At 39.1% G+C, this 17,041-nt stretch overlaps 1 protein-coding gene across 2 annotated transcripts; it reads right to left on the bottom strand.

Moving 5' to 3' along the window:
* Positions 1-1,754: 1,754 nt before the first annotated feature.
* LOC123519310 lies at positions 1,755-14,421 on the bottom strand. Of its 2 annotated transcripts, none has more exons than XM_045280494.1 (6): positions 14,297-14,421; positions 13,932-14,012; positions 13,028-13,132; positions 6,231-6,509; positions 5,261-6,089; positions 1,755-3,403 (listed from the first exon to the last, which is right to left on the bottom strand). In XM_045280494.1, exons 2-6 carry the CDS (start codon positions 14,007-14,009, stop codon positions 2,979-2,981), a joined length of 1,716 nt encoding a protein of 571 aa, XP_045136429.1. In that variant the 5' UTR covers positions 14,010-14,012; positions 14,297-14,421; the 3' UTR covers positions 1,755-2,978. The 2 variants fall into 2 exon arrangements, with proteins under 2 accessions (XP_045136429.1, XP_045136428.1); XM_045280493.1 differs by having other exon boundaries at positions 13,932-14,094; positions 14,297-14,414.
* Positions 14,422-17,041: the final 2,620 nt, after the last annotated feature.

Here is a 17,041-nt window from a genome sequence, read left to right as displayed (position 1 = left end):
GTTGGGTCTGGTGGTGGGCTCCCCTTTATAACGGAAGACGCACACACACACACACACACACACACACACACACACACACACACACACACACACACACACACACACACACACACACACACACACACACACACACACACTTTCACAATCAAACACCCCCACATCCTCCGGCCAGGAACGGGATGTGGGTCTGAGTCCAGCTGGGGGCCGCCCCCCTTGATGATGTCACTTATATACGTTATGCAAACCATTTTGAAAATGAGGATTCCCAAAAAGGCAGCTGGACACCGCTAATATAGAAATTCTGACTTGTTACCAATCAAAACTAACTCCTAAAATATAAAAATATTACCGGAATGAGGAATAATGAAAATATTTCAAAAAACACAATAAATAAAGTGTTAACACTTCGACATGCTTAAAAACAATTCCAAAGTCCACCAATGTCCTTCAACAGGATTGATAACGCTTTTCAAAAATTATAACCATCATTTCAAAATATCAAAACCCGCCAACACGCTCAATTAGAAAAATAAACATTTAAAAAACGACGTTGTTTAACATTTTAACACGGCTACAAACCAATCTTACAGTCCACATATTTAACTTATCAGGAGCCTTTCACACTTTTTCCATCATAAACCTTTCTTGGAAAACACAAACGCTTCGCTACAACCTCAAATAAAAAATCACTCACAGCGAGGGGGAAAATTTTAGCGTATTTTCGCCCTCTCATCTGACTCCCAAACACTCTATAAATCACCGCACTTCACTCAACTCAGGCATGGAACACACGCAAAAAACAACCCACTATCATTGGAAACCGTCAAAAGGTTCTTGTGACTCGAAATAAATGAACAGAGACAAATATAAATAATAGGAGAGATCGACAGTCTGGGACCGGCAGGACATTTGGGCGCGAGCCGCTGATGACGTCACAACATGGCGGCTCGTGACGTCACATCCCAGTCCCCTTCCCTTCACTGAGCTTCCATAACACACAAATTAGACAATTGCTGATATATTTCAACGACGAACATGAAAGAGTACATCTGTAGCTTCACTTTGTGACCTGTCTGGCCTGTGCTGAGTGAGAGATGAGGCAGATAATGGCTTGAGAAAGAGGTGACGGGTCAGAGGGCTAGCTTGTTTACATATTGAAGGCTTGAATTATTGGGGTTTTTGAAGTACCTGCAGGTGTTAGTTCACTGATATGTTGTTATGGAGGTTACCAACGTTAGATTATGACATGACAGCACCGTGAAATGATGGCTTACACCAATATATTACTTACGTTTGCTGCTGGTGAAGACTGTGGCTGGTCATGGCTGCTGCCGTCACCAGCAGTAGGTACCCACTCACCCCCAGCCACACACACACACATCCTAACCCATCTTGTGTCCGTGTTTACCGAGGCTACACACACGCTGTTCTTTTCGTTGTTATCATGGCTATTGTCACTATGTTCGTGTAGGCTTGTCACTGTCCACCACCACCTGGCCGCCCCCTAACTTTTGCATATGATCATAGAGGGCAGAAGAGGATGAGTGTTACGTATCGAGAGAGAGAGAGAGAGAGAGAGAGAGAGAGAGAGAGAGAGAGAGAGAGAGAGAGAGAGAGAGAGAGAGAGAGAGAGAGAGAGAGAGAGAGAGAGAGAGAGAGAGAGAGAGAGAGAGAGAGAGAGAGAGAGAGAGAGAGTAAACGTATAATTACTGTATAAGGTTTTATAATTAAGTAGATTTAAATAAAATACTGTATATGTTAAGTATAAATACTGTTTACATATTTTAAACATTCTGGTACCCACATACACATACACCAAAATTCCTAGGGGGGCAAATCCTACTTCGCGGTTTTTCACCTTTCGCGGGGGTTCTGGTATCCATTAACCATGATAAACGAGGGATCACTGTATGTATATTACAAGAAAAAAATAAATAAAGAAAGAAAGAAAATAAAAAAGGTAGGGTATTTCATTATTAAAAATATGTAGTACATATCATATGAAATGCTTGTCTTTTTATGAATATAAATGTGCAGTATTACATCACTATGTATGTAGTACCTACTTGTGTATGTACAAGCATAGAATATACAATCTCATAGAAATGCTACAAAAATGCTTTAAAGTAATAAATATCATAAAATTCAGCATGAATTAATATAAGAAAATGCACATACCTGCAAAAATAATATGAAGTATTTGGTGATAAATTTGTCAAACTGCACAAATTGTTCAAGTTCTACTACAATCATAGATTGTCTAAAGATTCAACTGATTATGTTTATATATATATATATATATATATATATATATATATATATATATATATATATATATATATATATATATATATATATATATATATTATGATTTCAAAATAAAACAAATTATTTCAGAGCATTCTGCTTTCTTATTGTGACAATCACTCCATTTGTTTAAAAGGCCAGCAACATGACATGTGTATACTGTCTCCCTACAAGGGAGACTTAAACTATGCTTCTCTTAACTGTCAACAAAGCATACTAACCAGTACACTACCAAGATGCTAACATATTACATTCACAGTAAAATCTCTCCCTACAGCTGAAGAAATGCAACCTTATCACACACTTCACTGCAGAACTGTACAGCGAATAAGTTTCTTGTGTGCTGTGAAAGTGATTAGACAGCCTAGAGTGAGATGAATAAGAACCCTTCAGCATAAATTAATATAAAAAAATGCACATATCTGCAAAAATAATATAAATATATATATTTGGTGATAAATTTGTCAAATTACACAAATTGTTTAATTCTTACATCCATACAAAGTCTGGTATCTCTCTTCAAGGGACATCTCAAATTGACAAACTCTATTACAACAATTGCTAGTTAATACTATACATTCATATATGCTATTTGCTATACAACAATTGTTAGTTAATACTATACATTCATATATGCTATTTGCTATACAAACTCCACAAACTTCTATGTATCACCGGACTGCTAAAAGAGCAATATTTCTTGGTGATACTTCTGCATCAAAGACTTTTTCAAGCCACACTTTGGAGAAGCCACACTCTTTTAAATAAATCAAGCGATCCATTTGGACCATGACTTCAATGACTGGTTGTAAGGCCAACTGTAGGCCAGTCAGCGGCTCAATTAAAGGAAAATTATGCTTATGATTTTCAAAACAGGTATCTAAAGTTGCTGAAATACGAGTGTTTCTCTCTAAAATTTGGTCTTCATTCATGTTCAAAGTACTTTCTGACTTGGGGACAGACTTCATGGATGTTCCATCTGATTGAATCTTTTGAAACTCATAATTTTCAAATATATTTCTTTTGTACTCACTAAAGTCTTCAAAGCCTGATTTTCTCACACAGCGCCGTCGTAGTTTTTTTAAGGTGAGGCCTTCTGTAATGCAAGAAAATATTAATTTTATATCATATCAACATATTACACATTTTTATGTTAATTGTCAACATTATCATCAAAAGCAGAGAAAGTTGTCAATATAAATTACAAGTTACAGCAAAGTACAGGTAACTCTTGATTTATGCATGTTTAATTTACACATTTTTGTTAATACGCGACCGAAAAAATATCATAATTAATTAAATTTATGTGATCGGTTTGCTTATACGCGATTTGGCCCAACCACATTTTCAAACTGAGCACCAGATGCAATTTCAAACTGCGCGCTAGAGAGTTCTGCAACTGGCCGATAGGTGGGAGCTCCACTGCCATAGATGCACTCTTCTGCTACACATTGATGCAAAAAGAATTTTCCAAGAAAAAGTGCCAAACCATTATGCTGCAGTTTTTCAAGATGTAGTACCAGAAGAGAATGTGGACAATCCCGTGGAAGCGGAGGAAGCAGAGGAAGCACAGGTGGATGACGACGTCCTTGACTAGGGGGTGGACAGCGACGGTGAGTGCTTGTGAGGAGTGAAGACATTGGCATGCTGCGTTTATTTTTTTACTAGCGTTTACTTTTATACTGTGGAGTTATTTTTGATTAGTGGATTTTTGATAAAGTGGAAAAAGTTCAGAGGAAGATGGTGACTGACTGTGGTGTGAGTGGTGAAGGCAGTGACGCAGTGAGTGTTGTTTACGTATTCTTTGTTTTGTTGTTTTCTCTTATTATTTTTTGCTTTCTCTTATTATTTCTTGCTTTTCTCTTTACTTTAAATACACTTCTAGTATTTAGAATGGTAAATAATAAAAACATTTTAATTCAGCCAAATAAATAGAATATTTTGTAACATTTTTTGGGGCCACATCCCGCATACCCCATATTATCTATTGTTTCTTATGAGAATTACAAGTTTGTTTTACATGAATTTTGATATACGTGATGCCTCTTGGAATGCATCTATCACGTAAATCAAGAGTTACCTGTACAACTAAAAGTCTGTTAATCCGAACACTGGTAATTTAAATTTCCCAACAGTCTGAATTTTTAAGGTGAGAGGAAAACTTATTCATGGCCATAATTAGATGACTCTGCATATTCAAACCAGGTGCCAGAAACACCCTAGAAGTAAAGAATGGAAATAGACACTGCTGCTGACACTCCTCTACCTCAAGAGCAAGTTTTTGCTAGTTGGAGAGACATCTAGTGGGGCCAAACTGTCAAAATCAATTCCTGTCCCATTTATGGGGTACAAGGTGTCTTTATTTTCTATTACTACGGTATAATGTTTTCATTCTGGGGTTCATCATGGAGTGTGTTTCATGGGATGTTATGCCCCACATCCTGCCCCACATATGCTTGGGGCAGTTGATCAGGGGATCTTACCCTACACATCCTGCCTCTACTTCGTTTAGTACAGTCGATCAGTCCACAGGCTAGAAAGATAGCCATACCCACAGAAAATTGGCTGCTCTCAGTATAGCAGAAGAGCTCAATGACAACCCTGTACTAGATGTTGTAGATATTATTCATAGAAGAAACTAAGTTTTAAATAAGCAAGATGAGGAGAAAAGAAAAAGAGAGGCCACAGACTCCTGAGAGGCTTGTTTATCAAGATTGTCATCCCTATGTAAGGCTTACATGTACTGTGAGCTTCTGTGAGCCATGAACAACATCATAATCCCGTTATAGTGCACTCTGGAACACTCCATAACCTTGTGGATGCTTCTGGAGTGCATTTTGAAACACAATGCTGATGATCCAATGAAACTGATACTTCCCTGTTCGTCAGATTAACAGACTTTTACTGTAGCTGCTGAAAAAAAACATTCTTAGCTTAGTAAAGCACACAGTACCTTCAACACAAGCAGCTTCCAGAATCCCACGATAGGCAACATTCCGTGAGTGGTACTCATGGTCCTCTAGAGTTTCCGTACACCAATTCTGCCCTGATTTTTGTGCACCAAGTCTCAAGCCAAAAACACTCATGTGAAAATTATTTTGTTTAAATATTTCTTGCAAGGACTGACTCATGGGAAAATTCATGAAATCACTTTTCCCAGGTATTGTTTCTTCATTCTGAGGAGGAACTCCCTCAACAGCATGTCTTTTTGTGTCATCACTGTCTTTGCTCAGAGATTCCTGCTTGTCACTGTCAAGCTCATCTGCAGCTTTAGGATCCAGACTCATCTTGTGATAGCAGCAGGAAAGCAACACCAGAGAAGAGGCCTGGACACAGTCTCTGAACACTTTGATGATGATAGGAGAGAGATCTGCACACGCGTGGAGGCCAAGAAGTACACATCTATTTTCTGAACAAACACTCCCATTCCCCACACTGTTTTCATTATCAGTAAAGCTGTCAGGAGAAGACTTGCTCTCAATTTCATCTATGTTACTAGAGGAAACAGTTTTGGTGGCATCTTTTGTGCTGGATGTTCCTTGTCTAGGATTTGCTTGACATGAACAAGTAGTATCAAGTTCAGTTAGATAAGACACAAGCTGTTCTGCTCTACACAAAGTCTCTGTGTTGTCAGATAAATACCAATTTAAAAAAGTTATTCCTCTGCAGCGTCCATAAAGCTTCCAGTGATGTTTTTCAGCACTTCTCATTAGTTTACAATTACCTTCAACTCCAAGTACTTGTGCATGGAGGATTCTGTGAATGCATGAGTCTATGTAACCCTGCAAAGATAAAAGTGCTAAAAGTTCACTTAGCATATCAAGTTCCTAATACTGATCAAAATGCAAAAAATATGAATGAAAAAAAATCTATATTAAGAATCTGGAATTTTCAAGAAAAGATTATAACATTATCTTACTTACCTTTCCACTTCCTATGTCCAAAATATGTTTGCTTCCAGTAAAATCTAACATTTCCTTTACTATATTCAGTAAGGTTGTAATTTCATGTTTCTTTTTAACAGTCAAGCCATAGGTGAGTTCCTGGGGAATTTGAAGGTTGCTGCTACTGCTGCCACTGATATCACTGCTATTGCTGTTTCTTCTGCTGCCACCAAAGGTTTGTGGGCCTAAGTCTGGGCTGAGACAGGACAGTCTCTGACATTCTTGTAAGAACACCCTGAGTGATAATGGCCATTGATCCTGAAAATATATGAAAAATTCTATTACCAGTAGAGTAGAGAATTTTTTATTTTATTTTATCTTGTGCATGTAAAACATGCACAATACAGCAGAAAATACAAATGAATAACCTTCACCTTGAAACATTCCCTCCCTATGATATTAGATGGACAAGTAAAGACAGGTTCATATGTGCCAATTTGCAACTGAAATTTATGTATGTAGAGTTTCCAACTCATCCCTTCTAATCAGAAAGTGTCACACGTAGCACCTGGAAAGTATCAACTAGTTGGTGCCTTGGTGGGAAATGAATGTAAACAAACAGCTACTTGCCAAGGTGTCTTCCTCCAGTGACGATGCTGAAGCGGTGGTTGCTCTTCTTTGGCATACCGGAGGAGTCAACAGAAAATAAAATGCCTGTGGATACGTCCCTGGCTAAGTACAGGCAACCTCTGCTTAACGAAGGGGTTATGTTCCTAAAAAACACTTCGTTAAGCGAAACTTCGTTAAGCGAACTGATTATAACAAGTTTAACCCCTGATTTGAACTTCCATTGAGAGTAAACAAAGCGAGAGTGCATCATAGTACAGTAAAAGATTTAATGAAAGTAAGAATTATGAAGTTAAACATTTAGGTAGTTTAATTTAAGTCATTATAATGTACACTAATGTATATATGTACATAACTTTATAATGTTGATGATCTTAACTTTATGAAGGGAGGGAGAGTGAAACGGGAAATACACTAACCGACAACCTGTAGAATGTAAACAAAGTGCGCATCATGGCACCGCATACAAAACTTACGTACCACATTTCCACAAGGCTTTACATTTTATCCATTGTAGAGTCACGAGTTCAGGTGGTTCTTTTACCTTTCAAGGGAGATGCGGTCTCACCAGCCTTCTTAGCCCTTTCCTTCCGGCGCTTAAACTATTTTCCCGTTTGCTATGACGGCTAAAAATGGTAAACCTAGAAATTGTCAGAAAACTGTTTGAATACTAATAATTATTTTCTCTTTGTTATTCTGAATACAATGATGTACTTTGTAGCTCAATGTGACCTCTGAAAGTTCAGTTTATGCCTTATCAAGGATTCCTCCTCCTCCTGCTGTGTGATCCGTCTTCCAGAAACAGCCCGGAGAGCGATGACACCGCACACACACACACACTCTCTCTCTCTCTCTCTCACCTTGGATGGGAAATTGTACACTTCCAATGAGAGAGAGAGAGAGAGAGAGAGAGAGAGAGAGAGAGAGAGAGAGAGAGAGAGAGAGAGAGAGATTTCATCCCTTTTCATATCAAGTTTCAGGCAAATAACATTATTTCTCTCTCTCTCTTTCACACACACACACACATGTAATGGGGAAGACTGGCTGGGTGACCAGCAGGAGACCGAGGCAAATAACATTATCTCTCTCTCTCTCTCTCTCTCTCTCTCTCTCTCTCTCTCTCTCACACACACACATATACACACACACACACACACACACACACACACACACACACACACACACGCACACATAATGGGGAAGACTGGCTGGGTAACCAGCAGACGACCGAGGTGAATTAAACACGCTTTCATGCGCCAACCTGTTAGTTGATCTCTCTCTCTCTCTCTCTCTCTCTCTCTCTCTCTCTCTCTCTCTTTCTGACAAGTTACCTTCTACCATTTTATTATAAAATCGAAGATAATGAAAAAATTAACATGAAAGAATGAGAGGTAATATTTTTTTTCACTTTCCGAGTCCTCCCTAATGTCTTCGCTTTCTTCAGTTTCTTCTTCTAAATATTCACTGTCACTGTCTCCAAACACAGAAGCACTGCTAAATACATATGTTCTGTCCTGCTCCATGGTGAGTTATGATCTGAGATCCTTCGCTCTTATCGGGATGTCTCTTCGCACTTATCATGGTACTTTCCACCCGGCGGGTCGCTGGGGTTGCCAAGTGTCGCCCGGAGAAAGGGAAAATAGCTTAGTTACCGCTAAATTTCCAGAGCTATAGTGACAACACTATATGTGGAAACATGCCAGACACTTCCACTCACCATCTGACTCGAGAAACCACACTTGGAGCTCAAAATTGAGGCACAAAAATTCTTGATTACGGGTATGATCGGCGTCGCTACGGACGCATTGATGCAATCGTATATATACGATTGCCGGAAGGAAAGGGTTAATAGAGTCTGCTGACTTGAAAATAGTAGACAGTAGATGGAGTCAAGATGGTGGCAAGCAATGTTATTAGTTTTCTGGCCTCTCTCTTGTCTGTGAATAATACCCAGCTTCATTTCGAGAGTAAGACACTTCCTGGTCTTCTTAAGAACGTTAGGCCACACTGCAGGACGTTTTGGTGGTAAGTTGAACTAGGGAAGATGAGCTGCTGGTGACGCTGTTATGTTTTGACTGGGGAGTGAGTGGTGTGCGTGATCTTGGTCTTGATGCGACAGGTGACACAGAATTTCTTCTGAGTCAGGCCTTTGTATCAGCAGCGCCTGTGTTGTCCACGAGAGGCTTGATCTTGATCTTTATTCTACAGGTGTCTCAGGATTTCTCCTGAGGCAGGCCTTAGTACCAGCAGCTCCTGGTGTATTCAAAAGCCTGTCAGCTTGCATGATACGGTGGGGCTTTCAAATTTGGAAAAAATTACCTAGATAAAACTTCGTTAAATTGAGTTTGGTGTTCGTTAAACGAGTAGATGGTAGTAAAACCAAACCTTCATTGTAGCGAACTTTCATTGTGTGAACCTTCGTTAAACGGGGGTTGCCTGTAGAAGGAAAGGAAGGAGTGTCTACCACACTCTACATTAGCCTACATTTCTCGAAAGAAAATTGTTAATCTTAGGAACACTATGCACAATTGCGATCAAATTAAATCCTGACAAGTCTTCAGTCCTCACCTCCAACAACACCCTGCATTGAGGGAAACAGTTCTTATAGAATGGCAGCTATTTCGTCGAACAATGATTTGTGCAAGCTTTTTTTACTGTATAATTAATTTCTATGGTCCCAGACGTATTCTTTTTCCCTTACCATTTATAACATCTTTTCCATATCTGGAGACTACATTTTCAAAGCTTACTCTGTGATGTCATGATGTAAACAAAATTGCAAATCAACTAACAAAACCAACATGTTGGTCTTGTTTTGTGACTGCTTTCTCCAATTGCTAGGCACCGATTTTGGGTTGGAAACTCTATGTCCATAAAATTTCAGTTGCAAATTGGCACATGTGAACCTGCCCTACGGTTATTTTGGTTTGGTTGGTCAGAGACCAAAATAAACTAAATTTCACATTTTCTAAAACGTCTACGGTGACAAAAATCAACATCTGGTAAAACGAAGAACCCATTTGTATTATCCAGACTTTTTCATTAGCTGGACTGGTGCCAGCACCATTTAGTCTGGAAAAATGAGGGTTGAGTGTATATGGATAAAAAGAGATATGAACTTGGAAGAGAGAGAAAAGGAGATAGCTAAGAAATGAAGCTAAGGAAAAAAGTGAGAAAGAGAAATTCTACTGTAGGCTTCTAGACATGAGACTGAGGAAGTGGTATCTTCGGGAAAAAGAGGAGGTAATGGAAGAAATACAAGTAGGGAGAGAGAAGCAAGCAATTAAGAGTGACATATACAAATATAGATGAGTTGTTGTCCAGTGTGTTGAAGGTTAGAGACTATTTGAAGGAGAAACGATCAGATGTAATGTGCACAGTAGAAATAAAGTTGAAGGAAGTTACCTTTAAGGAAGAGGGATATAAAAGTTGGAGAAGAGACTGAAAGGCAAAAGGGGGGGAAGAGAATTGCTAATAATGGTTTGTAATAATAAGTGTGGAGGAAGTGTACTATGGAGATGGCAAGGCAGAAGCAACGGGAGTAACAATCAAGCCGGAAGAAATGGGAAAAAAAAAAAAAAATCATAGTCACGTATGTGCCACCAAAGACCAATAACTGGAGAACAGAAGAACAGCAAGAAATGCAAGGAGAGGTGATCAAGTGCTTGAATAATATGATAAGAAGAGAGAGAAAAATACTATTAGAAGGAGACTTCAATTGCAAAAGAGTAAACTGGAGAGAGATGGAAGTAATGGGTAATGCTGGATCGTGGAGTAAGGAGATGTTACAGTTAACTATGGTGAATACACTGGATCAGTGGGTGAAAGAATCAACACGGTACAAAGGTGAAGAAGAACCATCATTGCTTGACCTAGTACAGTGGCCCTTCTACATACAAGATTAATTCATTCCAGGATCAAGCTTGTATCTAGAATTTCTTTGATATACTGCATTCACTATGGAAAATAAATCAGGGAAGTAAGCAAATTGTAATATGAAAATTCAACTTCTTCGCGGTCAGAAACAAGCATCAACACATCCTCCTCAGACGACTCCATCAAGCCAGTAATACGCACTCTTATCTAGATCAATAACGAGATAAAAATAAAGATTCCAATATTGTCATGCATCATAATATGTTTTCAAACTGCTTACTTATCCATGGAAATACATGTATATCTTATATCTCACCAAGAAATATATAAAAAATGATAAAATACAGCATACTTACATAAGTGCTCTCACCATCCTCACGCTTGGTGCCCTCACACTTCCACAAACATATCCTTGTAAAAGCTGATACATGATTGGCTAAGTGTCCACCATCTTGAAAACAATGGGCCAATGACAGGCCTCGATATATGACAGATAGCCTCTAGCATAAACAAACTGTGCGGCATAAAGGAGCGTGCACAGTCCAGATATAAGATATATCTGGACTGTGGAAGTGCGGCTTCTGAAAAGTGCCAAGATCATGCCTGAAAGGCTCTAACGTAAAAGCCACGATCGTGCCTGACAGGCTATAAGGGTTAAGGCTTTCAATTCATGAGCTGGATACTCTCTCTTCCCTTCGGATTTTCTAGAATCTTCCATATGTCTGTCTATATGTCTCGTGACCATGTGTGCTGCAACGCTAGGCAGTGATCTTAATAACAATAAAAAAGTTAATATTATTATCCGCGGCACTACAAAACAACAACCACACAACTGCAAACAACACTCCTGAGGCACTGAGGCAGCATGGTGCCCCAGCATGCAATCAGCTGATCGCGCGCAATCTGTTGACCGCATTTGTTATTGTTTGCACTCCAAAGCAAAGTTCGTACTCCAAGGTACCACTGTACTACCAAATAGAAAAATGTCTATATATAGACGTTACCAACTTTCATCCATGCGTACATATATAGTTTCCTAGCAAATAGGCATTCCAGACTAACACATATATATAGACTCTGCTGCAAAACTGAACAAACAACTGAACCTATAAATAGACTCTGCCACAATACAAAACAAGTGACATCTACATATAGACTCTGCTGCAAAACTGAACAAACAATTGAATCCATATATAGGTGATATTTGTATCTGATTGGTAATAATGTATGTCAATATATTTATACGAATGTTTGGAGTTACTCACATCCAGGACTTGTGACCTGGATGTAATTTACTTCCACTTTTCTTCGCATTTTTCACATACAAACTTGTTTTGTACTTATTCATTTTAGGCAACACTGATAGCTTGCGGTACAGTTCTTTCTCCTTAACATGATAGGCTAACAATAAAAGAAAGTAGGAAAATGCAAAAATTTCCAATATCAGCTTATGTGCATAGCACATCCATCACTGACAAAGCACAAGAGGTGACCGGCCTTGAAAGGCAATGCTAGTAAGTGGCTGGGTATTTGAAATACCAAATAATGATTTATTTTATTAATTTTGTAAATTGTAAGGAATTATCTATATATAGACCATGTTATAACTTAGTGCAGTAAAAATAAAACAATTGTCTATATAGATGATCTGACAAAAAGTCCCAATCCCACCAGGAAGGGGTTAAGTGATTGTAACAGCAGAAAGAGTGCACAAATTTAAAGAAAAGTTAGATAAATGTAGATATGAAGACAGGTCACCATGAGCCCTGCTCAAACTCTGTAACATACAACTAGGTAAATACAACTATTTAAACACACACACACACACACACACACACCATAGTGTAGTGGTTGGCACACTCGGCTCACAACCAAGAGGGTCCAGGTTGGAGTCCCAGGAGCTGCGAGGCAAATGGCTCTTGATGTGTAGCCCTATTCATCTAGCAGTAAATAAATACGGGATATAACTCAAGGGATTATGCCCTCACTGTCCCGGTGTGTGGTATGTGGTGTGGTCTCAGTCCTACCCGAAGATTGATCAGTATGAGCTCTGAGCTCATTCCATACAGGAAAGATTGGCTGGGTAACCAGCAGACGACCGTGGCAAATAACATACAAACACACACAGAGAGAGAGAGAGAGAGAGAGAGAGAGAGAGAGAGAGAGAGAGAGAGAGAGAGACTGAGGGAAAATTCTTGCTAAGTGGAACCTGAAAAGTTATAAGGCACAACTGTTAGAGGAAACAGCTTATGACAACATTTCTCAATTATGTTTTACTATCACTACTCAAACATTACTAAAAATAATGTTAGCTGAACCTAAAAGGCACAAACCAGAGTAAGGCACTGAGGAAGACCATTCAAAACATCCAGAGGCAGATCTTTCAAGGCTTTCTGCCATTCCACTGGCATCTGAGTAAAGATGTTTCTTGTAAAGACCTGAAATATTCACACAGTTACTATAGTACAAGGCTGTGAAAGCTTGCTCATTATCTTTATATGTGTGTGTGCTAATACGTTTATGATAAACTGGTTGTATTATACAGGGAAGGAACTATGCTTATACTGTCTCACTTCTGTATATATCAATCATGATCAAACTTGGCCTTAAAATTATGAACAGTTTTTGCTTGCACCACATCATTGTCTAGACAGTTTCGTGTGTGCGTTCGTGTGTGTGTGTGTTCACTGTTTGATCTGCTGCAGTCTCTGATGAGACAGCCAGACGTTACCCTATGGAACGAGCTCAGAGCTCATTATTTCCGATCTTGGGATAGGTCTGAGACCAGGCACACACCACACACCAGGACAACAAGGTCACAACTCCTCGATTTACATCCCGTACCTACTCACTGCTAGGTGAACAGGGGCTACACGTGAAAGGAGAAACACCCAAATATATCCACCCGGCCAGGGAATCAAACCCCGGTCATCTGGCTTGTGAAGCCAGCGCTCTAACCACTGAGCTACCGGGCCGTGTAGTAGTAGTGTGTGTGTGTGTGTGCATGCGTATACTATTTATCTACTTATGTATTCATTTATTAGTGTTGATTTAAATCAAACTTACAATGGATGGGACAGTATTTCAATTACTTAAATATTCCTTCATTTGAACCTTAGATAAAGTAACTTTTTTGTTTAGTGTCACAATACTCCATTTGTGGAAGAATACAGAATATGCAATGCATCTTATAATCTAGTTGCACACACGTATACCACATTAATGCAAAGTATTTACCTGTGTCATGGGATAATTGTAAAGCCAATCAGCACCTTGAAGCAGGTGGACGATGTCTTCAAACACCTTACTCTCCATGTTCTGATAAAGTAAAGGTTGTTATGGTATCAGGCATCACCATGGACCAGCCATTTCCACATGTCACTTTACTCTTGCAGTACACCTGTGGATTGTTGGTGTGAAGGTTTCATAACTAGTTTCCGTCATGGTTTTACCTAACAGGCAACTGGAACTCACACCACTACAATGATCTCGTCTGGATAACTCGAAAGTAACTAGAAATTCCCTTCAACACTTGCAACTCACACATATATCAATGTAACTGGTTATGTTTCAAAGAGGTAACATAGTGACAAAGTACTCACAGTCAAGCAATTACAGCGGCCCTCTCAGCAGCAACTGTTTACATTTTGCAGACAGATAACACGTCTTGATCTTGGTAACACGTTACAGTTGTCACTCTTCTTGATCTTGATCTTGATATTACAGGTGATTAGGGACTGCTCCTGAGTCAGGCTTTTGTAACGGGCACTCCTGTAAAGGAAAGAGAAAAATGGCAAACAGAAAACAATCACCCAAATTCACCTTATTGATTCACGCAACTAGCACGCCACATTCTCTCCAGGAATTCCTTTACAGCTTAAATCATCCGTCTCCACATAATCCCAGCAGCTACACCACCCAATTCCTTCCTTTCATCACTCTGACATTCGACACTCGTCAGTCGCTGTTGACCAAATTACCGATGTGTTTTGATAACTACAGCACGAATTTTCTATAAAAGACAATAATCTTACGTCCTATTTTCAATAACAGCACCAATTTCACAACATTGTTAATTAACTCTAATCCGAATCACAGTTTGAAGTCACATTACATTCAAAATTGAAAGACGCTAATGTGGGAACAAGGCTTATATTAAGGCTTCTTTATACCTACCAGGCTGAAGGTAAGAGGTTTTGCTTCCAGCCTCAGTCTTCGTTCGTTAGTAGTAGTTAATGATTATGAGAGAAGCAAGTCAAATAAAGTGTACTGTGCAATCGAGCATCACAATCTCAGCCTGCCAGACCCATATCCACCGCTAATTCGATCTCTGAATTACGTGGTTGACTGTGAGGAAATTCACTCCATGTGAGTACTTTTGATTATACATGATATTGGTTTAATTAGTTTTAGCAGACTGAACTATGAAAAATGGATGCACATTTCACATACTTATAACTTCTTAATATTTAGCCACTCAACCTATTTTGTTGAAATTTAGCATGTCGTGTTTTTTATAATGACATAAATCATCAACAATTTTAAATATGGATTAGCACTGCGCATATGCAAACATCTCATGGTAACTCATGAAATGATAACTATTGAAGCTGAGTAGTAGTAGTAGTAGTAATAGTAGTAATGGTGGTAGTAGTAGTAGTAGTAGTAGTAGTAGTAGTAGTAGTAGTAGTAGTAGTAGTAGTAGTAGTAGTAGTAATGGTAGTAGTAGTAGCAGTAGCAGCAGCAGTAGCAGTAGCAGCAGTAGTAGCAGTGGTAGCAGCAGTAGCAGCAGCAGTAGCAGTAGTAGTAGTAGTAGTAGTAGTAGTGGTGGTAGTAGTAGTAGCAGTAGCAGTAGTAGTAGTAGTGGTAGTAGTAGTAGTAGTAGTAGTAGTAGTAGTAGTAGTAGTAGTAGTAAATCGGTGGTAGTAGTAGTAATGGTGGTGGTGGTGGTGGTGTTAGTTGTAGTAGTAGTAGCAGCAGCAGCAGCAACAGTAGCAGCAGAAGCTGTAGGAATATTACTTAGATAGTAAAGTAGAGAAACACTTAACACTATACTAATACACATATTGTACACTCTCATACATCTTGCAGCCACACCTACCCACAATCCTCACCCAGACCGAGGAGAGGATACACACACCAAGTTAGCCAGGATTGTTTTGTCACCTGTAGCCGGTTAAAGAACAATACACGTGTTGACAGCTCCACTAACATACGCGGATTCTTACGAGTATATAAGGTTTTGAGATCCCATCTGCATGGCCCAGAACATGGCGCAGTGAACAGCCCACAACAGAAGCAGCAGCAGCAGCAGCAGTAGTAGTAGTAGTAGTAGTAGTAGTAGTGGTAGCAGCAGCAGTAGTAAAAGTAATAGTGGTACTAGTAATGGTGGTGGTAGAAGTAGTATTAGTAATAGTAGTGGTAGTAGTAGTAGTAGTACTAGTAGTAGTAGTAGTAGTAGTAGTAGTTGTTGTTGTTGTTCTTATTGTTGTTTTTGTTGTAGACTGTAGTTGTAGTAATTAATATCATGAACACTAGCAGCAGCAACATTAACAGCAGCAGCAGCAGCAGCAGCAACAACAACAACAACAACAACAACAACAACAACAACAACAACAACAACAACACAACAACAACAATAAAATCAGTAGTAGTAGCAGCAGCAGCAGCAGCAGCAGTAATAATAGTAATAGTAACAGTAGTAGTAGTAGTAATATTTTTTTATGTAAGAGGGAGAACTGCCTAAGGCAAAAAAAAAAAAAGATAAATAAATTTTAAAAAAAGGCCCACTGGAATTGCAGTTTCCAAAAAAGATCGAAAGAAATAGCCAAAAGCTTGGCACAAATGTCTTGACACCTAGCTCTCTCTTAAAAGAAGCTAAGTCGTAGGAGGATGGAAATGCAGAAGCAGGTAGGGAGTTCCAGAGTTTACCAGTGAAAGGTATGAATGATTGAAAATACTGATTAATTAACTCTTGTATTAAAGGGTTGGACAGAATAGGGATGAGAGGAAGAAGGAAGCCTTGTGCCGTGGGGCTGCAGAAGGAGGGGAGGCATGCAGTTAGCAAGATCAGTAGAACAGTTAGCAGAAGTGGTAGTAGTAGTAGTAGTAGTAGTAGTAGTAGTAGTAATAGTAACATATAACATAACATAACATAAATAATAGGATAACAAAGGGCCACCAGGGCCCATCTAGGTTATCCTGTATCAGTCGCACAGCGACCTCGTCATCAGTACTTAAAGATACACTTACAAGTACACAATACATTATATACTAATTCTAAATATTTGGCCCATTAACAGGGCTAAGTCCTGCATCGAATTCCTCTACAATCTGTAATCCCCATA

Source organism: Portunus trituberculatus, chromosome 45, assembly GCF_017591435.1.
Source record: "Portunus trituberculatus isolate SZX2019 chromosome 45, ASM1759143v1, whole genome shotgun sequence".
In the NCBI taxonomy this organism is placed as follows: domain Eukaryota; kingdom Metazoa; phylum Arthropoda; class Malacostraca; order Decapoda; family Portunidae; genus Portunus; species Portunus trituberculatus.
This window is presented reverse-complemented; position numbering and strand designations above follow the sequence as displayed.

What these genes read in the sequence shown, in the direction of transcription:
- LOC123519310 (XM_045280494.1), bottom strand. Translation starts at nt 14,009, where the DNA reads ATGGAGAGTAAGGTGTTTGAAGACATCGTCCACCTGCTTCAAGGTGCT. An exon ending in ACAATTATCCCATGACACAG is followed by an intron (nt 13,133 to 13,931) that starts GTAAATACTTTG and finishes TGAATATTTCAG; the next exon opens with GTCTTTACAAGAAACATCTT. An exon ending in TTCCTCAGTGCCTTACTCTG is followed by an intron (nt 6,510 to 13,027) that starts GTTTGTGCCTTT and finishes ATATATTTTCAG; the next exon opens with GATCAATGGCCATTATCACT.